The sequence below is a fragment of the Centruroides vittatus genome, unplaced genomic scaffold, assembly GCF_030686945.1.
Source record: "Centruroides vittatus isolate TY-2023 unplaced genomic scaffold, ASM3068694v2 contig_854, whole genome shotgun sequence".
Classification (NCBI taxonomy): domain Eukaryota; kingdom Metazoa; phylum Arthropoda; class Arachnida; order Scorpiones; family Buthidae; genus Centruroides; species Centruroides vittatus.
Genome location: NW_027122558.1, coordinates 348,234 through 366,927, shown reverse-complemented (window position 1 = coordinate 366,927; position 18,694 = coordinate 348,234). Strand labels below are relative to the sequence as shown.

General features: G+C 27.8%; 1 protein-coding gene across 2 annotated transcripts in view; it reads left to right on the top strand.

Annotated features, from left to right (window-relative positions):
- Rok (Rho kinase) overlaps positions 1 to 17,355 on the top strand; it is a 129,590-nt gene extending 112,235 nt beyond the window's left edge. For both annotated transcript variants that reach the window (XM_067279044.1, XM_067279043.1), the window contains 5 exons: positions 4,574 to 4,652; positions 6,364 to 6,441; positions 8,518 to 8,653; positions 14,090 to 14,297; positions 15,896 to 17,355. In XM_067279044.1, coding sequence (XP_067135145.1) covers positions 4,574 to 4,652; positions 6,364 to 6,441; positions 8,518 to 8,653; positions 14,090 to 14,297; positions 15,896 to 15,974 — 580 coding nt within the window. In that variant the 3' untranslated portion in view covers positions 15,975 to 17,355. The remainder of the gene's footprint in view (positions 1 to 4,573; positions 4,653 to 6,363; positions 6,442 to 8,517; positions 8,654 to 14,089; positions 14,298 to 15,895) is intronic.
- Positions 17,356 to 18,694: the final 1,339 nt, after the last annotated feature.

Here is an 18,694-nt window from a genome sequence, read left to right as displayed (position 1 = left end):
AAAGCCTATACTGTATAACAGACAGGAAAATAATAATGACGATTCTGATTACTTTTTTAAAAATACAAAATAAAACGATTTTAAAAAATTAATTAAACATTAAAATTTGACACATCTACTTAATATATAAATTCATGTTTATTGATTTGTTTGATGATGGCAATGGTATTTAGTAATCATGTATAAATAAAAACAGTAAATACATTCGTACACAAACAAATTAGTTTAATAAAAATGTTGTACATAATATATGCATATATTAGGTAATATATAAGTATGCACATATATTAAACTAAGTCAAGAATAAGAAATATAACATTTAGACTGGTAAAGAAAAAGGTTGCTTATTTTGCCATGCTGATTAATTTATTGTTTTGCATTTCTGTTACAAACTGAATTACTTCTTTAAAATGTATGCTAAAGATTGCTTCTATTAAGTCAGCATTCATGGAAACTCTTAAATCAGATTTAATAATTTTAAGAGTGGAAAATAAATGCTCTACTGAAACTTGGGTTGGTGGCATTGCTGTACCTTAGATGATATCTGGATAGTGCAGAATTGTCATTTTAACATCCAAATTTGAAGAATGGTCAATATGATTTACTTTTTCCAGTGCGTTGTAAAAATCATCTTTAAATTTTGTAAGATTTCTTTTTTTGTCTGTGCTTATATTAGAACTCAAGCTTAATTTTGAGGGTACAAACAAGTTTTATAAAAAATTGTGAACGCTAATGAATAAAATATTCATTAAATCTGACCACACTGGAGATATAACACAAGGCCCCTTCTATGTCTCCACTCTGTTGACTTTTAATTAAGAACCAACATTTAACAGCAGTAATGCCCCTTTATTCAAGCTACTGTGCCAAATTCATTTCTTAAACTTTACCCATTCTGATATATTGTTTAATGTCTCAGAACAGAGGATAAAAAAATTCAACAAATTAGACGCCAACACATACACATGAATTTTCCTCCTTTATTTGACATTTTTTGGGTTTAGGAGATCTCCAAATATGTATGTTTGTAAAAAACTTGGAGGGTCAAATTTGACACAAATTCAAGTACTTTTCTGTTTTATATACATAACAAATTGGGAAAGTGAAAAGGAGTCGGAGTCAGTGAATTTTTGAAGACTCCGACTAAAACACCAGTGCCCTCCACAACCCTGCTATTAAGGAAATTTGACAACATTTTATAATTTCATGAAGAATAAGATAAATGTTTTATTTTAAAAAATGTAATATGTGAGAAAAACTTTTAGCCTTTTCCAACTTTAGAGGTGATTAAAGACATTCAAATAATATCAAGAAAGGATTAAAATATTATTTATATTTTATTTATTATTGAAAAATGTTATTTAAATTTTTTTAATAGCATTCTTTTCTTTACAGAAAATTTTAATATTATCCATATTAATGTTACAATTTGCTTATTACAAAGTAAATACCATGGTGACATCACAATACCTAATCTGATAGCTGCTTGAGCAACTTTTACTCTTTCTTTGAGTAATCTCTTTGTTTCTCCTATATAATATTTAGTTTGATACAAAATACTATAGTACAAAATAGTTTGTAAACTATTCCAGCTGTTTTGAGGTTCTCTACTTATTTTCCTTTTTCATGCAGTAACCTTGATACTCTGTTTTTTGAGGAGGAGCCAATGCTATGGAAAATTTAAATTTACTCATATTTCTGTCCCCAATTGAATAGTTTTTTAAACTTTTATTATTTTATTTTTATTTAATTCCATAAAATTCATCCTATAAATTTGTTTATAAATGAAATGCTGATTATTTTTTCCATGTTTTATTGAAAATTATTCTGAGCATTTATTTTGACATTAGTTACAAGACTATATTATTTTATTATTAAATTGTAACACTTAAAATTTAGATGATTTATTTAATTAACTTTTTTCATATATTCTCATAGAATTAACATAGTTATTTCTCTGTAGCTTATATAAAATTTAGTAGAGATTCTTTATATTTTATATCATATATTAATATTAAATAGGTGTAATTTAACAAGTATATAAAGTATCCAACTTCAATTTGGCATGATAGAATAACTTTATAAGTTAAATTTTGTTACTAGAAATTTTATAGTTCTGTTCTCTGAATTAACTTTTCAAAGCAAATATATAACTGAAATATAAAGAAAACTTTATATAAAAATTTGCTATACCATTTTTGCTACATATATATATAAGCAAATTTTTAAGCATAATATTGGCTATATATATATATATATATATAACCAATAAATATTATGACTTATTTGTAATTTAAATGATAATTTTACTCTAAATAATTGTTAGAAAGTATTCCAGTTGTCAAAAATTATTTATACAGTTGCTTCACTTTACTGTAAACATTATCTCTATTTTTATATTTTAAGACAATACATATATGACAGCTCTTAATTATATTTTATTTAATATCAATAAATTACAAAATATAACATTGTTTTATTAAATAATTTTAGGCACAATTTGCTCAGAAAGTAATTATGTAACATTTATCTATTTGTATATATATGAATAATATGAAAAAATAATCAGTTATAGAGAGAAATGTCAAACTACTATTTAAATGTACAGTTGAGTAAAATAAATATTTTTATTGGATAAAAAGAAAATATTTGATACAACTCTTCAAGTTTTTGAAATGTTATAACAGATTACATTCTTATGTTGAGCTATAGCTTTCTTGTTGGCAAAAGTAATATTGTAAAATCCAAAAGAAAGTTAGAACATCCAAGGTCACAGTTCTAATAGAAATTTTTTGTATAATTTAGAAGTTGTAAAAGATCAAGCCAGATGTTTTGAAATATTTGTATTAAGGACAACTTGTTGATTATGCCAACTGTTTTATTTTCAGTTCTGTTAAAAGTGATAAAATAATATAATATAAGTAGTAAAATGCTAGTAGGTTAAATACTATTCTCAGAACACAGTTAAATGCAAAACAAACCATTAAAGCAATAAATACATATTTCATCCCAGTACTCACATATTCTTTTAGAGTTATACATTGGACTCACACAGATCTTGAGCAACTCCAAAGGAAAACAAGAACAAAACTTTCTAAGCATAAACAACATCATCCTAAATCCACCATGGAAAGACTAACCCTTCCACGTAAAGATGGTGGACGTGGCCTGATTGACATAGTTAACCTTCACTACAAACAAATACGGACATTGTGAGAGTTTTTTACAAAAAACAAGAAAAATCACAATTACATAAAGCAGTAACTCTAGCAGACTCAAATAACACACCATTAAATTTACATTCACAACGTATCAATCATGGGTGCGAAAGGCATGCCATGGCAAACATCCCTATGACCTGGCTCAGGATTTTGTTGACAAAATTGTGTCAAACAGCTGGTTAGCTCGGGTATGCTTCTTTGGGGAGATGGAAGGATTCATGATTGCCATACAGAATCAGGTCATAAGTACTAAAAAGTACAGAAAACACGTACTCAAAGATACAACAATCACAAATGGCACATGCAGAAAATGTCACATCATGCCAGAAATCATACAACACATCACTTCTGGTTGCAAGCTCTTGGCACAGACAGATTATTTACATAGATATAATCAAGTAGCAAATATAATACATCAAGAGCTTGCAAAGAAACACAAATTAGTAGACATCCATGAAACACACTACAAATACATTCCATAGACAGTATTGAAAAACAACACACACAAAATGTACTACGACAGAACCAGAATCACAGATAAAACAATTTACCACAAAAGATCAGACATCATACTCTTTGACAAACACAATAAAATCACATACATTATAGACATATCCATTCCAAACACTCACAATATACAAAACACATGCACTGAAAAAGTCATCAAGTACACAGAACTCTCACCCAGGAAATAAGGCATCTGTGGAGGATGGATAGGGTGCTTATTGTACTTGTTATTCTCTCCTGTACAGGTGTGATACCACACACACTACACAAAAGCCTGGGCACATTACAACTGAATAGAAACACATACCATACATCACACTACGGAAGGCCACTATATTGAATACATGTCATATTGTGAGGAAATTCCTGAATATAGACACAGACACAGACACACACACACACTGATACACTTCTCTAATTTTTGTTCTGATTACTATGCCTTGACTTTGGTCCAGCATAGTACACAGCCATCAGTGTTAACTGAGTATATCTCACATAACTTAATATATAATAATAATAATATAGGATATTAAACAAAATGAAAAACTTTTTAATTAGAAAATAAACTTAAATGGAAACAGTTTTTGAAACAAAACTCTGTTTCCATTTAAGTTTGTAATCTTGTAATTATGAATTATTCTTAATTATTATTTAAAATATTAGATTATATACCTAATTTTTTTGTTAAAGAGAAATAAGGAAATCTGATTATGATATTACACAATGTTAGTCAACTCTGGTTTTATACAATACTATTAAAATAGTATTGTGTATTTTGTGTATAAAATTTTTCTTAATTTTGAATAATGCAATTTATCACTATTAATTAATTTTATTTTTTGCAGTAAATTATTTCATGTTAGATCAGTGACTCAAGGGGATGTTATTCGTGCAGATGCCAAAGATATTCCTAGGATATTTCAGGTATAATATTTCAATGTGTAAAACATCGTTCCTTTTGAATTCACATTTTGTATATTATAATTTTAATAATTAAAAGCCTATTTATAATTTTACAAATGATTAATTCATTACTGCGTATTTTTACAGAATTTGTTGTAAAAATAAATATAACTGTTTAATGAAATATCCAATAAATTTTATATAGTGTAGATTTTTATAAATCTGAATTGTAAGTTATAATCATTTTAAATTTTTTAGTTTTCTGATAACATAACACATAATTATGATATTTTAGACATTTTAATATTTATTACATCACAGATTATCATGAACTTACTTATTTATATTTTTCCCTATCAACTTTAAATCATTGGAATTTATGAATTTTATGCTTCGTTTCTTAATATTACAACCTTCTAAAAACTGTAATAAAAGCAAATACATAACTAATTTTTTCAAAACTTTACTTGTAGCAGCAGCACTATAATTAAATTTTAACTCTTTCATGTCTGTTTGCTACGTCCCCTTGTTTACGTTTATTTTCTAAAATGGCCGAGAGCAATATAGGTCAGTCGAGGTCACTTGGGCGATATTATTTTAAAAATTCACCAAAAATCAAATTATCATTATATTCATATGAAAAAAAAATCATCTACATTTATTAATATCTTTAGTTTTAAATACCATATTTTTCAATACATTTTATTAGAAAAATTTATAAGAAAAAAAATAATATATATCAGAACTGACATCTAAACTTGATAATTTGTAACTTTTTGTCAAAATTAACATTGTCTAGTTACCTAATTTTTTGCTGGCACTGAGCCAGAAAGACATAGAATATTGTTTTGTACAACTGGATATAACAATTATGCATGTACGTTTATTTGTTGTGAAATTATCGCACATTATATCAAAACTTTATTCTGCTATCAATTAATATAATGAACTAATATACTTTATTCACTTCATATCAAACGAGATTATATATTTTTGTAATAAACCTATGATTACCAGCAGCAATAGATGTAACATTTGCTGATATTTTCGATTAAAATAAAAAAATATATAAAATATCAGAACTGAAGGTCATAACTTGAATATTTATAATATGTTGACATATTATAGCTGAATAAACTTATTATAGCATGAATGAACTTATAGTAATATTATTGCATGAATATGCTAAAAATGAAATAAAAAATTATCAGAAAATGAAAAATTAAGAAAAAAAAAGCATTAATTAAAATTTTTTAAGTCGACGAAACACCACCCGAACAAAAATATGTGAAACAGACGCTGCCGTCGTGTGCCGACATCTGTTGTCGATAAATTTTATAAAAATCAATTTTTAACAGGGTTTCAATGAATCGGTACCCTGGACTATTTGCTTAACAATTAGGGGTACGACAGATCGGTACCCTGGTCAAGAAAGAGTTAAAGGTGTTGATTGGATAAAAATTGCAAATCAAATTTAGATTTACAGCAAAAACTCTTCTAGAAAAAAAATCTTATTCTCAACTCATCTTGATTAATTTTTCTATAACATAAAATGTTCTATATATTTTACATACTTCATTTATGATTATTTTTAAATTAATTAATAAATGTAAAAAAAATACATATTTACTATACTAATTATTAATTCTTATCTGAATGATCAGTGTAAAATTATTTTGTATTTTTTACGTATTTATTCTTTGTGTATAAATAGTAATTTTTTTTCTTCTAGTTGTTATATGCTGGAGAAGGTGAAAGCAGAAAACCCAGTGATAATACCCATCCTCCAGAACTTCAGTTTTCAAAAGAGGTTAGTCAACACAATATTTTCTTAGTATAAAAATATTTCTTAAAATCTAATGTTCACTGTTATGAATATTGTTGATTTTAAATCTTGCATACTATTATTTTTTTAGTAAGTGATGCACATTATTGAAATATTGGTATCTTTTCAATAAAATATTAATTATACTATAAAATCTCACCTAATTTTTTTATTTCTCTGTTATGAAATAAAGATTATACTTAATGAAAAGATTAATTAAGGGTGCTTTCAGGCAGGCCACTCAATTGCACCACCGAGTGGTGCAACTACTCGGTCACATTCAGTCATTTTCTCTTTGAAATCATTGTATTGAATGTATGCTTTTATGCGGTTGTTATTGACTCAAATCTTTGGCAGGGAGAGAAAGAGAGATCCCCACAAGTGGCTGCCACTGAGGGGTATAGAGTTTTTCACATTGACCATTGAATGATGCCACTTAGTGACTCATCTGAGTTGCTGGTATGTGTAACCAAGTAACCTAAGAGGAAAGTAATTGCATTATTGTTAGATTAATCATGTGTGTTAAACTTTAATATCTTGCGTAACTTTTTATGTTTTAAATAATGATTTATTTTAGAGGTGGGCAACCTGCATTTTTGGGCTACATTTGGCCCGGCCCATGTCGCACAAAATATTATTAAATATATCAATTTTCCATCTTAAGGAAGTTTGGAGCAAAAATTCTATCATTATCTTCTACAACTTAGTAAAAATTTAATAAAAGTAAAAACAAGAAATTTCTTACAAACTCACATCAAAACTAATAGTTTTAAATTAATAAAACTAACAGTGACTAATGCTCAACCAAATATTCTGGATGTATTACATTTACATCAGTGACAGAAGTCAAATTAAGCACATTTATGTTAATTTATAATCATATATGAATTGTGATTTATTCACATTTTTTTTTTCTTTTTTCTCTTGTGTTCAGCCTGCATTATTTAAAAGTTAAATGCAACCCTTGTGTAGAAAAAGGTTGCCCATCCCTGATTTATTTAATGTATTTCATGTATTATTATGATCAAGATGTTATAAGTAGTTTTCTGTTTAAAAAAATAAATATTGATATTTGTAATTAATATAATAATTATTAAATTAATGTTTCTTATATTTACTACATTAAGAACAAGCATTTTTTAATAGCATACAATATTTAAATGACAAATTGAATACAGAGTAACCAGAAACACTGTCTTAAACTTATTTTTATCCACAGGAACCAGACAAAGTTATAATCATATTATATATTGCTAAGTTTAATATAAAAATTTCTCTATAAAAATAAAAGTTCTATCTGTTTCCATTTTTGTGAATCATGGAAAGTTTAATTCATTTCTTTTGTGCTGTGTTTCTGTATATGTAATTTGTAAATGGTTCATATTGTCTATATGCTTGTTGACTTACTCAGTCACAACCTAATTTAAAAATTTTAATGGAATTATATAAACATTTGATTTTTCTGGGATTTTTATATAATTTCATTATTGAATCTTAATTAAAATATACAAATGTACACATTTGTTTTCAAGGTTAAAAACAGCAGAAGACTTTTTGTTACAATTTCTGTGTTTTAAGATTAGAAAAATTTATTTCATAAACAAAAAGATTATATTTTGACTTTTGTCCCAGTTTAATTTTCTTATAAATATGAAAATTAATTTTAAAAATACATAACTGTAATAATCACAAAAAATTAAATACTTGTAAAACAAAATTATTCTGTTTTAAAGGTAATAGATGTAATGCACTTTTGAAAGATGGGAAAATAAATTTTAAAAATTTTGAAATTTGCATATTTGAGAGAGTTAAGGATTTTATTAGTTTTTTTAATTTTCTGTTTAATTAATTTTATATATATAAGATATATAATAATTATTTTTAGGCATGGAATTATATAAATTTTTAAAATATTTAAGTAAAGCTAATACTGATGTAAAATGAAAACTTTATCAATAATAGTATGTTAAGATAACTAAATTTTAAAATAAAAACTTATTTAACTAATTGTTTGAAATAGTATTATAAATTTTTGCTGAATTGTGTAATTTTTTTTTATAGTTAATGCAACCGGGAACTGTTGAACATAAAGGACACGACTTTTTTCCTATAAATTTTCATATGCCTACGGCTTGTGAAGTGTGTTCGAGACCTCTGTGGCATATGTTTAGGCCACCTTCTGCTCTTGAATGTCGAAGTATGTATAGTTTATATAACATTTAACAAAATTATCACACTATTAAAATAAATAAATGTATAAATTCTAAATTATTTTTAAAAGGATTGATGATAAATTGTTTTTTTTTCCATTTTGTTTCAATTTATATTATATTCAAACTCATTTATGTTTTCCATTTATACAATTTTATACTTGCATGACATATTTTTTAATATCATACAGCATGTTTTCTTAGGAATTCTTCACTTGGAATAAAAAAGTGAAATAGTAAATCATATATTCACTTGAGGTTAGTCCACAGTGACAGCAAATCACTAGCAAATAATATGTAACACGATTCATTTTCGACGAACTTCTCATTTGCTTCATCAGTTTAACATATTAAAAAGTTTTTGCTGTCTACATCTTTTAGTGTAAACCAATTTTGCTAAACAAAAGAAAATCACTTTCTATGTTTCTCATTCACTTTCACAATTTGCTGCCGGTGTGAGCTTTCAGAATGGCTCTTCATTCTTTCATGTTACTGGAGTTTCAGAGGAAGGAGCGACAATTGATGTCACATATCATATCAGTAATGCCTTACAAGAGGTGTGATAAAATATGGTTTAATCAGTTTACACTAATTATTACAATTACTGTTTATGCAGTTTGACTTTATCAGAAGTGTCCCTTGCTTTTTTTCTCCTAAGGAAAATGAATGATTTGCCAGAGAAAAGGAAAATGTGAAACTTTCTCTCTCACTCTCTTAGTAGATGGGAAGTTAAAAACTATTTTGGTTGCTCCTTGTTAGATTCTTCCTGTCTGTCAGAATGGAGTCACAATGCAGATAGCCTAGAGTTTGAGGAATTTATAAGCTGATGACAGCTTTGCTGTTTTCATTTCCTAGAATGATGAAGAGATTATGGCTCAGGTTTGGGATTGACAATTCCAAGCAATTTGAAGTGAGGTAAACACTACACAATTTTACTGACCAACTGCTGGTTGGTGGATGTGTTTGCTGCCTGACAAGATGTGACAGTATGTGTTTGTAGAGAGAGCAAACACTAAGTAACATATCCCTCCAGCAACCATACAGCATTTCCAAATTAAAATGGCTGTTTTATCAAAAGATATGCTGCAATTGCTTTTTATTGGCAATTAATGATGATGAAAGAGATGAAAGGAATAAGATGATGGATGTTGCTACTTGCTACTCGTAAGTTGGCACTAATATCATCCAAGATGTTTACCGATTGGTGTTTGATGGCAACAAATTGTCATGTTTTTCAAACTTTTGCAAATCAATGTTGGCCAATTTCCTTGTTTGACAACACACTTTCTGTCATCAGAATCAATCAACAGACCATGTTGGTTAGCCATGACCAATCTATCATTTCTGCCTTCTATGAAACCATGAAAGCTCTTGGTATAACTCAGAACACATTCTTTTTTTGCAACTTAAGTGAAGAACAACATATACTGTAAGTGCTTATAGCTGCCTAGTCTAAAAATCCATTGGAAAAAACAAGAAACAAATAACGTTTGACCACTTGTTCAAAAATACAAGATCTAATTTCAGACTAAGTGTACTTTTCCTCTTTATGTTATTCAAATGTATTATACACGGCAAATTGAAGCTTTTTGTTAAGATTTACAGTTGCAAATTCAGTTATATAGGTGTTAATTTGTGCCATTCCATATTTTTATGACAACTATAGTCACTCTGAAAGCAATTCAAAGATAGTTTTACTTGTACATTTTTTCACTTGTGTATTTTTTACTCAGTTCTCTCAAAAAATGTGTAAACAAGATGTGACTGTACATATATATTAGCATTTTTTTTTAATATTTTGCAAAAGAAACTTCCATGAATTATTATCTGTTTAAGGAAAATTTTTCAGTCATTTTGAATAGCTAAAATTCAACAAAAGTTGAGGGGAAAAAATGGAGAGCATAGTTAATAAAAGTGAAATACTTCACAATGAAAGTAAAATGAGAATAAAACTTTGAAAATTTAATGGTTTCTTGGTTTTCTAATAAAAATGTTTTCTAAACGAAAAGTTGTATATAATATGTACTTGCTACAATATACGTGGTACGATCCAAAAGTTCAGGGAATGCAGTAATCTACGACAACAAAAGCATGTATTTGAAGTTACAGCGTATGAAATGGATTCTACCAAACCATTTCTACGTGTTCAGGTTAATTTCACCCATGTCATGTGATTAAACTGCAAGCGCTGCTGTTTTTTTCCGGAGATAGTTACCTTTGTCCTGCGACGTAATCAAAGTGGAGTTTCAAGAACAACCTCCAACATTTCGACTTCACCGTGACCTTTCACTGTAGAATCACCGTACACCTTTCTTAGCAATTTTAAAATCTCCATAGGTGTTTTACCTAAATGCTGACAAAATTTAATATTGGAGGTTGTTCTTGAAACACTTTGATTATGTCGCAGGACAAAGGTAACTATCTCTGGAAAAAAACAGCAGCGCTCGCGGTTTAATCACATGACATGGGTGAAATTAACCTGAACACGTAGAAATGGTTTGGTAGAATCCATTTCATATGCTGTAACTTCAAATACATGCTTTTGTTGTCGTAGATTACTGCATTCCCCGAACTTTTGGATCATACCACGTATATACAAATGTGAGAAGCTGGGGGCACGGCTGTTCCCCAAATTCCACTTAATCGGCACGGGTTTGTAAAACCTGCTCACGTTGTCACCGGATGGCTTTAAATCTGATAGGAGGGCAAGTTATTGAGTGGGGAGGTGCAATGGGTAAGTTGATAGGTGTCCAGATTTGGAATAATAGACAGTTTGACAATAGACAGTTTTAACAAATAAACAAAGCATTTATTGAGTCTCTAAGGTTAAACATACATGCAGATTATACAGATTAAATAAGGTTAAATGTAGTTAAAATGCAAATTATTTACAAAAAGACTGGAGACTACTCTAACTTCTATGTCGCATGCCTAATTTCCTTATTGCAGAGAGAGAGAGTTCTCAGATTTCTAGCCTAAAATACCTCTTAGTCTTAATGGGGAGTTGTATGTGATGATTGTTCTTGTACGGAAGATGTGGAAGTCCTAAGTGTCTTCCTCCATTGTCTTCTCGGACAGGATCGGGAGATCGGAGACAAAAATAGACACTAGCTCAAGAATATCTTCCTGTGTCGATCACCCCGAGTTTCCAGTGACTCTAGCTTTTATATCATTATTGTGGGAAATGGGTCACATGAGTGTCCATTGTTTACGATGTCTTGCATTCTTCGAAGAGTCATTTCATAATGGACTGCCTTCATTTCGCAACAGCATATTAACTTTCCCACTTGATTGTTGATGTTGGAGGTGACATCTAATCCAATGCTATGCAATGAGTTTTTTTTCCAACGACGGATGTTTACTTTAACTTCCGAAAAAATGTTTTAACAATTACAAATTTCTAAAAATTCGGGCCCTTAAACCATCAGGCTCACAGAAAGAAGTTGGTATAAATTCTCAAAAGCAATTACATAAGAATAATGTTAAAGTAATATGGAAATTCCATGCATGTAAAATAATAAAATGTTTGGAAAAGTTCTATAGCACATGTGGCATTTACAATTTTTAAACATTTCTTTTGTATACCTACTGTAACATAAAAACAAATCATCTAATTTGTTATCACATGAGTGACAGTAATTATCTAAAAATCATAAAACTGGGATTTAATTCAAGGTTTGAATAGATTTTGAACTGTAAAAAAATACAATTGAAAAAATTTGAAGTAAGTATTTTTTTAAAGTGAAAATGTTAAGGTAAGGCATTTAATTCCCCCAAAAGTAGATAAGGGATAGTTATCACAAGAAAAGAGTAAAAAATATTAAGAAATAGTGCTGTTGTGTTATCGAATTTGTAAAGATGTGCCATTTAATTGGAAAATATTGCTATATTGGTTCATGTAGACACTTCAATATCATTTAGAGTTTGGTTTAGAAAAAAAATGTTATATAACAACTAATAACAAGTGATTTAGTATATCCATTTTATGACAGAGAATTCTAAATATATTAATCAATTGGTCACAAGTATCTGTTTTTATTTTTATTTAGTTTTGTACATTATTGAAATTATTATTGAAGTAAAGCAGTATCTTCAAATACTTCAGATGTAGAAAATCTTTTTATCAGACCTAAAACTTATGATTTAGAAACTCGTTGAAATAAGTCTTATACCAGAGGTAATAATTCTTAACCATCTAATTTTTTGAGTCTATTTATTGTATTAACTATTCTGTATATAGAAATTTCTATCTTTAGACTTTTATTATATCCATATTAACTTTATAAAATTCATTTTCATATAAATTTAGAGATTGATTACTCAATAACTTTTTATATCATTTTTCTGAGCCTAAAATTTTTGAAAATATACCAAATAGAACAAACAATTATTTATTGTAATTGACGTAATCACAAAGCTGGGCTTCAATTTTTGATTTATTTAATTTAAAATATATGCTCTCCACCTCAAATAAGTAGTGTCTTGTTCCCATACATCATACTTTCTTGCTAGCAATAGAGTCGTGTCGGTCAGCTATCTAACTCCTTTCAGAGGAAAATTTTTGAATTGAAATAACGTGACTTCCAGTGCAAACCAGAAGTTTGTATATAGTTAATTGGGGCCTCCTGTTCCTAAGCTTTCCGTATCTGGTCTTGACTTTCATTTATCTATTGTCATTCTCAAGATTAAGGAAGGACAGACAGCGACAGTGGGAATTTATAGGTCTACAATTTTTTCAATTTGCCCAGTGAAGAAACATTTGTAAATCTTATTTATAAATTCTATTTTTTTCACATAATCTGTTGTTTCTAGTTGTTGTATCAATAAGTGTAGAAAATTCATTACAGTCAATATTGACATTCATCATTGCTTTACACACTACATGTTATTACTGGTTAATGTAGTTAAAATTCATTTGCTAGAGCAGTGGTGCCCAGACTGCAGCATACATCAATCCAACCCACAAATATATTTAACAAATTACTTATGATAGAAATAGGCCTACTTTTCATATATATTGAATATATCAAATATCTGTGGCCTGCCTACTTATGACTTATGCACAATTTGGTTGATTTTTATATTGAAACCATTATTTATACATAGTTGATTAGTTAAAAGAGAATGATTTTGAATTCAGATTAGAAATTTAAGTATTTATTTATATATTTATATTTTGGGTTTTTTTATTAAATTTGTTTATTAAAGTAAGAACTTAATGCATATATTTAGAAGTCCAATGATGTTATATTTTTATATTTTTCTATAAAATGTTTGCAAAAAATTTTGACTTACTGGGTTTATTAAATTGAAATTTATTGAAGAAAATTAAAATTCTATACAGTGTAACAAAACATTTTAATTCTAAGAAAAAAACTTATAAAATATATCTAAGTGATAATAAATATTATTCTGTTTACTAGGATGCAGAGTAAAAGTGCATAAAGATCATTTAGACAAAAAAGAAGAAATTATTGCACCATGTAAAGTTAATTATGATCCTAATTCTGCAAAAGAACTTTTGTTACTGGCCGGAAGTATTGAAGAACAAAACTTTTGGGTAACGAGACTAAGGAAGAAAATTGAAAAATGTGGTTATGCAGCCCAGCTTGAAGCTAGAACATCACCCAGGTACAGCATTTTATGAATTTATATTATTTAAGAAATTGATTTTAATTCGGGTGTGAATACCATTGTAATACGAGAAGCATTAATTTAAAAATATTAGTGTTAATTGACAATCGACGATACTAATTGGCACCATAAGTCTGCACTTTCACTGTTGGTTGAATCTTCTTTGTTGAAGATGAGTATGATTTAATTTTGAATTACATTTTTATCATTTATAAACACACATTTGGCCAAATTCTTGGTCATCTTATAAATATAGTGCAAATATTAGACCTGTTTTCAATTATTCAAACATTTTAAACTTGTTAATTATAATTTATTCTTGTTTTTTGCCGTTTACAACGAGAATGATGAATGTAATGAAGATTAAAAATTTTACAGGCATTTGTATTCATTTAATGCTCAAATTAGAATTCTTAGAACAAAGTCGACAATACTTTTAAATCAAATCTTGTATTTCCCCAAGAGGATTTAAGTAACTTCCACAATATTATGCAAAAGTCAATTTATTTTTGCATAATATTGTGGAAAGTTACATGATAATTATTTTTACATAGTACTTGAGGATATAAAGATTTTAGGTTTATCATTAATTGTCATTGAAAAGCAAAAAGTCATTTAACAGAGATTTATTTTAAGAATGGTTAAAACTGATTTGGAGCAGCTGCGTATTCAGTCATTTTCAAAGAAGCAGTTCAATCAAATCAGTTTTAACCATTCCTAAAACTATATCTTGATTAACTGACTTTTTGACCACTGTAAATTTATAATATACATTCTTTTATGTATTTAAAATGATTTTAAATTAATGATTAAACATCTTATCAATACAAATTATAATAATTTTATTGTGTAAAATTTCAAATTACAAAGTGAATAATATTTTAATGCTTACATTTTTTTAAAAATAAAGAATGCTTTGAAGTATAATTTATACTAACAACGTTCACAGATGATTTTGCAACTGTTACACCATTGAAAATTTGTAATTAATCTTTTCTGATTTATACAAATATATATACCGATTCAAATATACAGCATTGCATATTATATTGTATTCTGTTATATTTTATTTATTTTGTTATCTAAAAAAGAAAGGCAATGCCTTGTGGCATGTAAGACCTTCCATTGCAGCATGTAAGGGCTTTCTTTGCAGCAATGATATTACTACAAGAAAAGTAACAAAGCAATAAAAATGTAATGCAAAAATCAATGAATTTTAATTAACGGATAGAAATCTGATTGAGAAATTTTTCAGATTTGCATTTTAATATAAAAATTTCACAATTTATGATACATGACAGAGTTAATGCAGTTTATAGTTAATAGTAAACAATTATCAACAATTAGTTTTAATTGTTCCACGATTATAAAATTACCAATTCTTCTACATTATTTTACAGTTTTCTCTTCTTACGCTACATTTTGGATTTTTGAATTCGGATATTTTACCTTTAACGTTCGCAATTATTGATTGTTTTACTTTAAATCATACCTATATCAGATTTTATTTATTTATTTATTCATTTTTCCTTCTTACTTTTATTCTATGGAATATAAAATTTGTTGAGTTAATGTAAAAATGTTTACTTTTGCAGATCATCTATGCGTTCTATACACAAATATCAACCTCAGAAGTCTGCCACTTTACCTCCCACGAGTAGCAATAAAAAGTAGATAAAAAGTAAAAATGCAATCTTCCATGACATATTGCTATAAAAAAGAGGACTTTTTTGTTTTTTTATTTATGTCAACCATCTGTTGTGGTTTTCATAAATAAAAAATTTATGTATTTATGACAGAGTATATATAAACTATATATCTATTGTTATAAAAATTTAATGTTAAAGTAATCTCTAGTAAATTTGATGTTTATGATTGTAATTAGTAGCATATCTAGTTTTTGTACCGTTATTTTCTGGCGAAACGTCGGCATTCTTTAAATTATCTTCAGATATTTATAAGGCACATTTTACTATCAAAAATCTAGCCGTTGCAGTTAAACGAGTATCGACGATCGGGTTCGTCGAAGTTATTTAAAAGTCAAAAGGGGAGAAAAAGATTTTTTAGTAAGAAGCAATAATGCGTTTAATTTTTCTATGGACTATTTTTACCAAAACTATAATACGAGCGATTGAAAATATGTATAATTACGGTACGGTGCATCGTTCGAGAAGCGGACGGTGGCGTCCAAAAGATTTCTTTGTGCGTTAGCGTCGACGTCGTGTGCCACAAAAGTTTTTAAAAGGGACCAGGAACTTGGTTTGTAACTTTAACCTCGTCCATATCAATTGCATTTGTTGGCATAATATGCAAGCGAGTTAACTTGGTATAAATTACCAAATTTTTGAGTATTAAATGATTTTAAAATATAACTAATATGCCAAATAAGTGTGCCACAGTTTTAATGTAATATTCGAATATATTTGAAATAGTCTCCGTCCCAAGAACATGCTCATGTCTAGAGACATTTGTTAATAGAATATTCCAGTTAGAAATGTAAATTATTTACATTGAATGTTTAATGTAAGCAAGAATAAAATCTTGCTGTATATAAATATATATATTAATATCTTTAAAATATAGAACATATATTAAATTCAAATTACTGTATTTCATCAATCCATAATTGATTTTTGTATTTAAATTTTGTTCTCTTATTGCTTTACAAAAAGGGTGAGTCTGTTCTAGTTTATATTATAAAAATATTAGATATAAATTTGCTCTACAATTTTATACATTTAACAATATAATTCTATACTACAGAATTTAATGCAGATAAATAAATAAATTTTGTGAAGCGGGGATAATTCGAACGGTCGTCTTTACGGTCTTCCACGGTTCTTCCCGTAAGCGGAAACCCGTAGATCCTGTACAAAAAAAAATCGAGGACGAGATCGGAATCCCTCTTATTTTTAGAATAAAGTCTACTTTTCGTTTAAATTGTTTATATTTAACGAGGGAGAAGATCTAATCCTCGCAGGCTAAAGTGCCATTGCTTAGCCTAGCTTTTGTTTATAATTCTGTAGTTAAAATAAAATGTTTTCATTTATATAAATCGGTGTAAGTTTTTTTTTATTATTATTTTGATATTGTAAAAATTTATTTAATTATTATTTTATAAATTAAAACATATACAAAGAGTTATTGATGTTACGCAATAAAGATTTCCAGATAAACAAGTTATTTTAAAATAAAAATAATAACTATAACTGTATTCCTTTCTTTGCAAAACATTTAAATTGAATAATTTTTTGAAGATGAATAATGTAACAGAACAATTATCAACTAACCTTTCACATAGCAATTTAATTTTTAAGATGTAAAATTATTAAAATTTCAATTCACACACATCACTACTTAGATTGTTGAATCTTAGATACAAACATTGTTATAAAAATGTGTGAGATTAGAATTGACAAGAGACAGTCTGAAAATGAAATCTATTTGACCGAATCTAAAAAATTCAAACGTGTCATTTATTACACGGTTAGTTTTATACACAACAATAATTTTTAGGGCTTAAAATACTCCGCGAGCAGTCTATCAAAATCCGACGGGTGCAAACGTCGGCGCGCACAAAGCGGGATTCGGACCGGCAAACTAGAAACACTAGTCCACTAATGTGTTAAGGTATAACATACAAATTACACAATTATATCAAAGCATTTGAAAGCGCCAATAAAATTTTTGGTTGTGTGCCATTCAAGATAATTCAATGTGCTGGATAAGATTGTCTCCAGTTTAATGCGTAGGGTTTATTCCTTTGTTCATTTATATGATTTGTTACAGTCATATACACAAACAAAGGATTTCATTTGTTACATCATTTTTCATCTCGGAATTTATATATTTATTTGTATCAATAGTAAGTAGGACTTTTTAACCTTTTCTATATTGTGTTCCGATCTTCAAATTAAATGAAAAGAAAAGGCAGAAAAATTGTTCTCCTTAAAATTTTATTTAAAAATCACTAACACGAATGTTAGCTTTTTTAAGTAAAGCAAAAATATGTACATTTTATTGAATTTTTTTCCTAATTCCATTATCAATAAGAAGAATTATCATTTATATAAACATGTATAATATTTATATTATATACATATCATTCCAAGAATCATTATCGAAGAAAAATAAATTGTACTAATTTAATTTAATTTATTTATTTATAAAAAAATATTTTAAATGCGATATTCTTCGTCGGAATAATTATAATAATAAAGAATCGGCCGTAAACTCCGTTCTATAAACGAGTCTGCGCGGATAAATAGATGCACGCTGCCACTAACAAATATAGCGAAGAGACTGGCGTACGCATTTAAACATAGAAGTACAATTAAAAATGTATTTATATTGGTTATATAAGAGAAAGGAAATTGAATACAATGTAACATTCA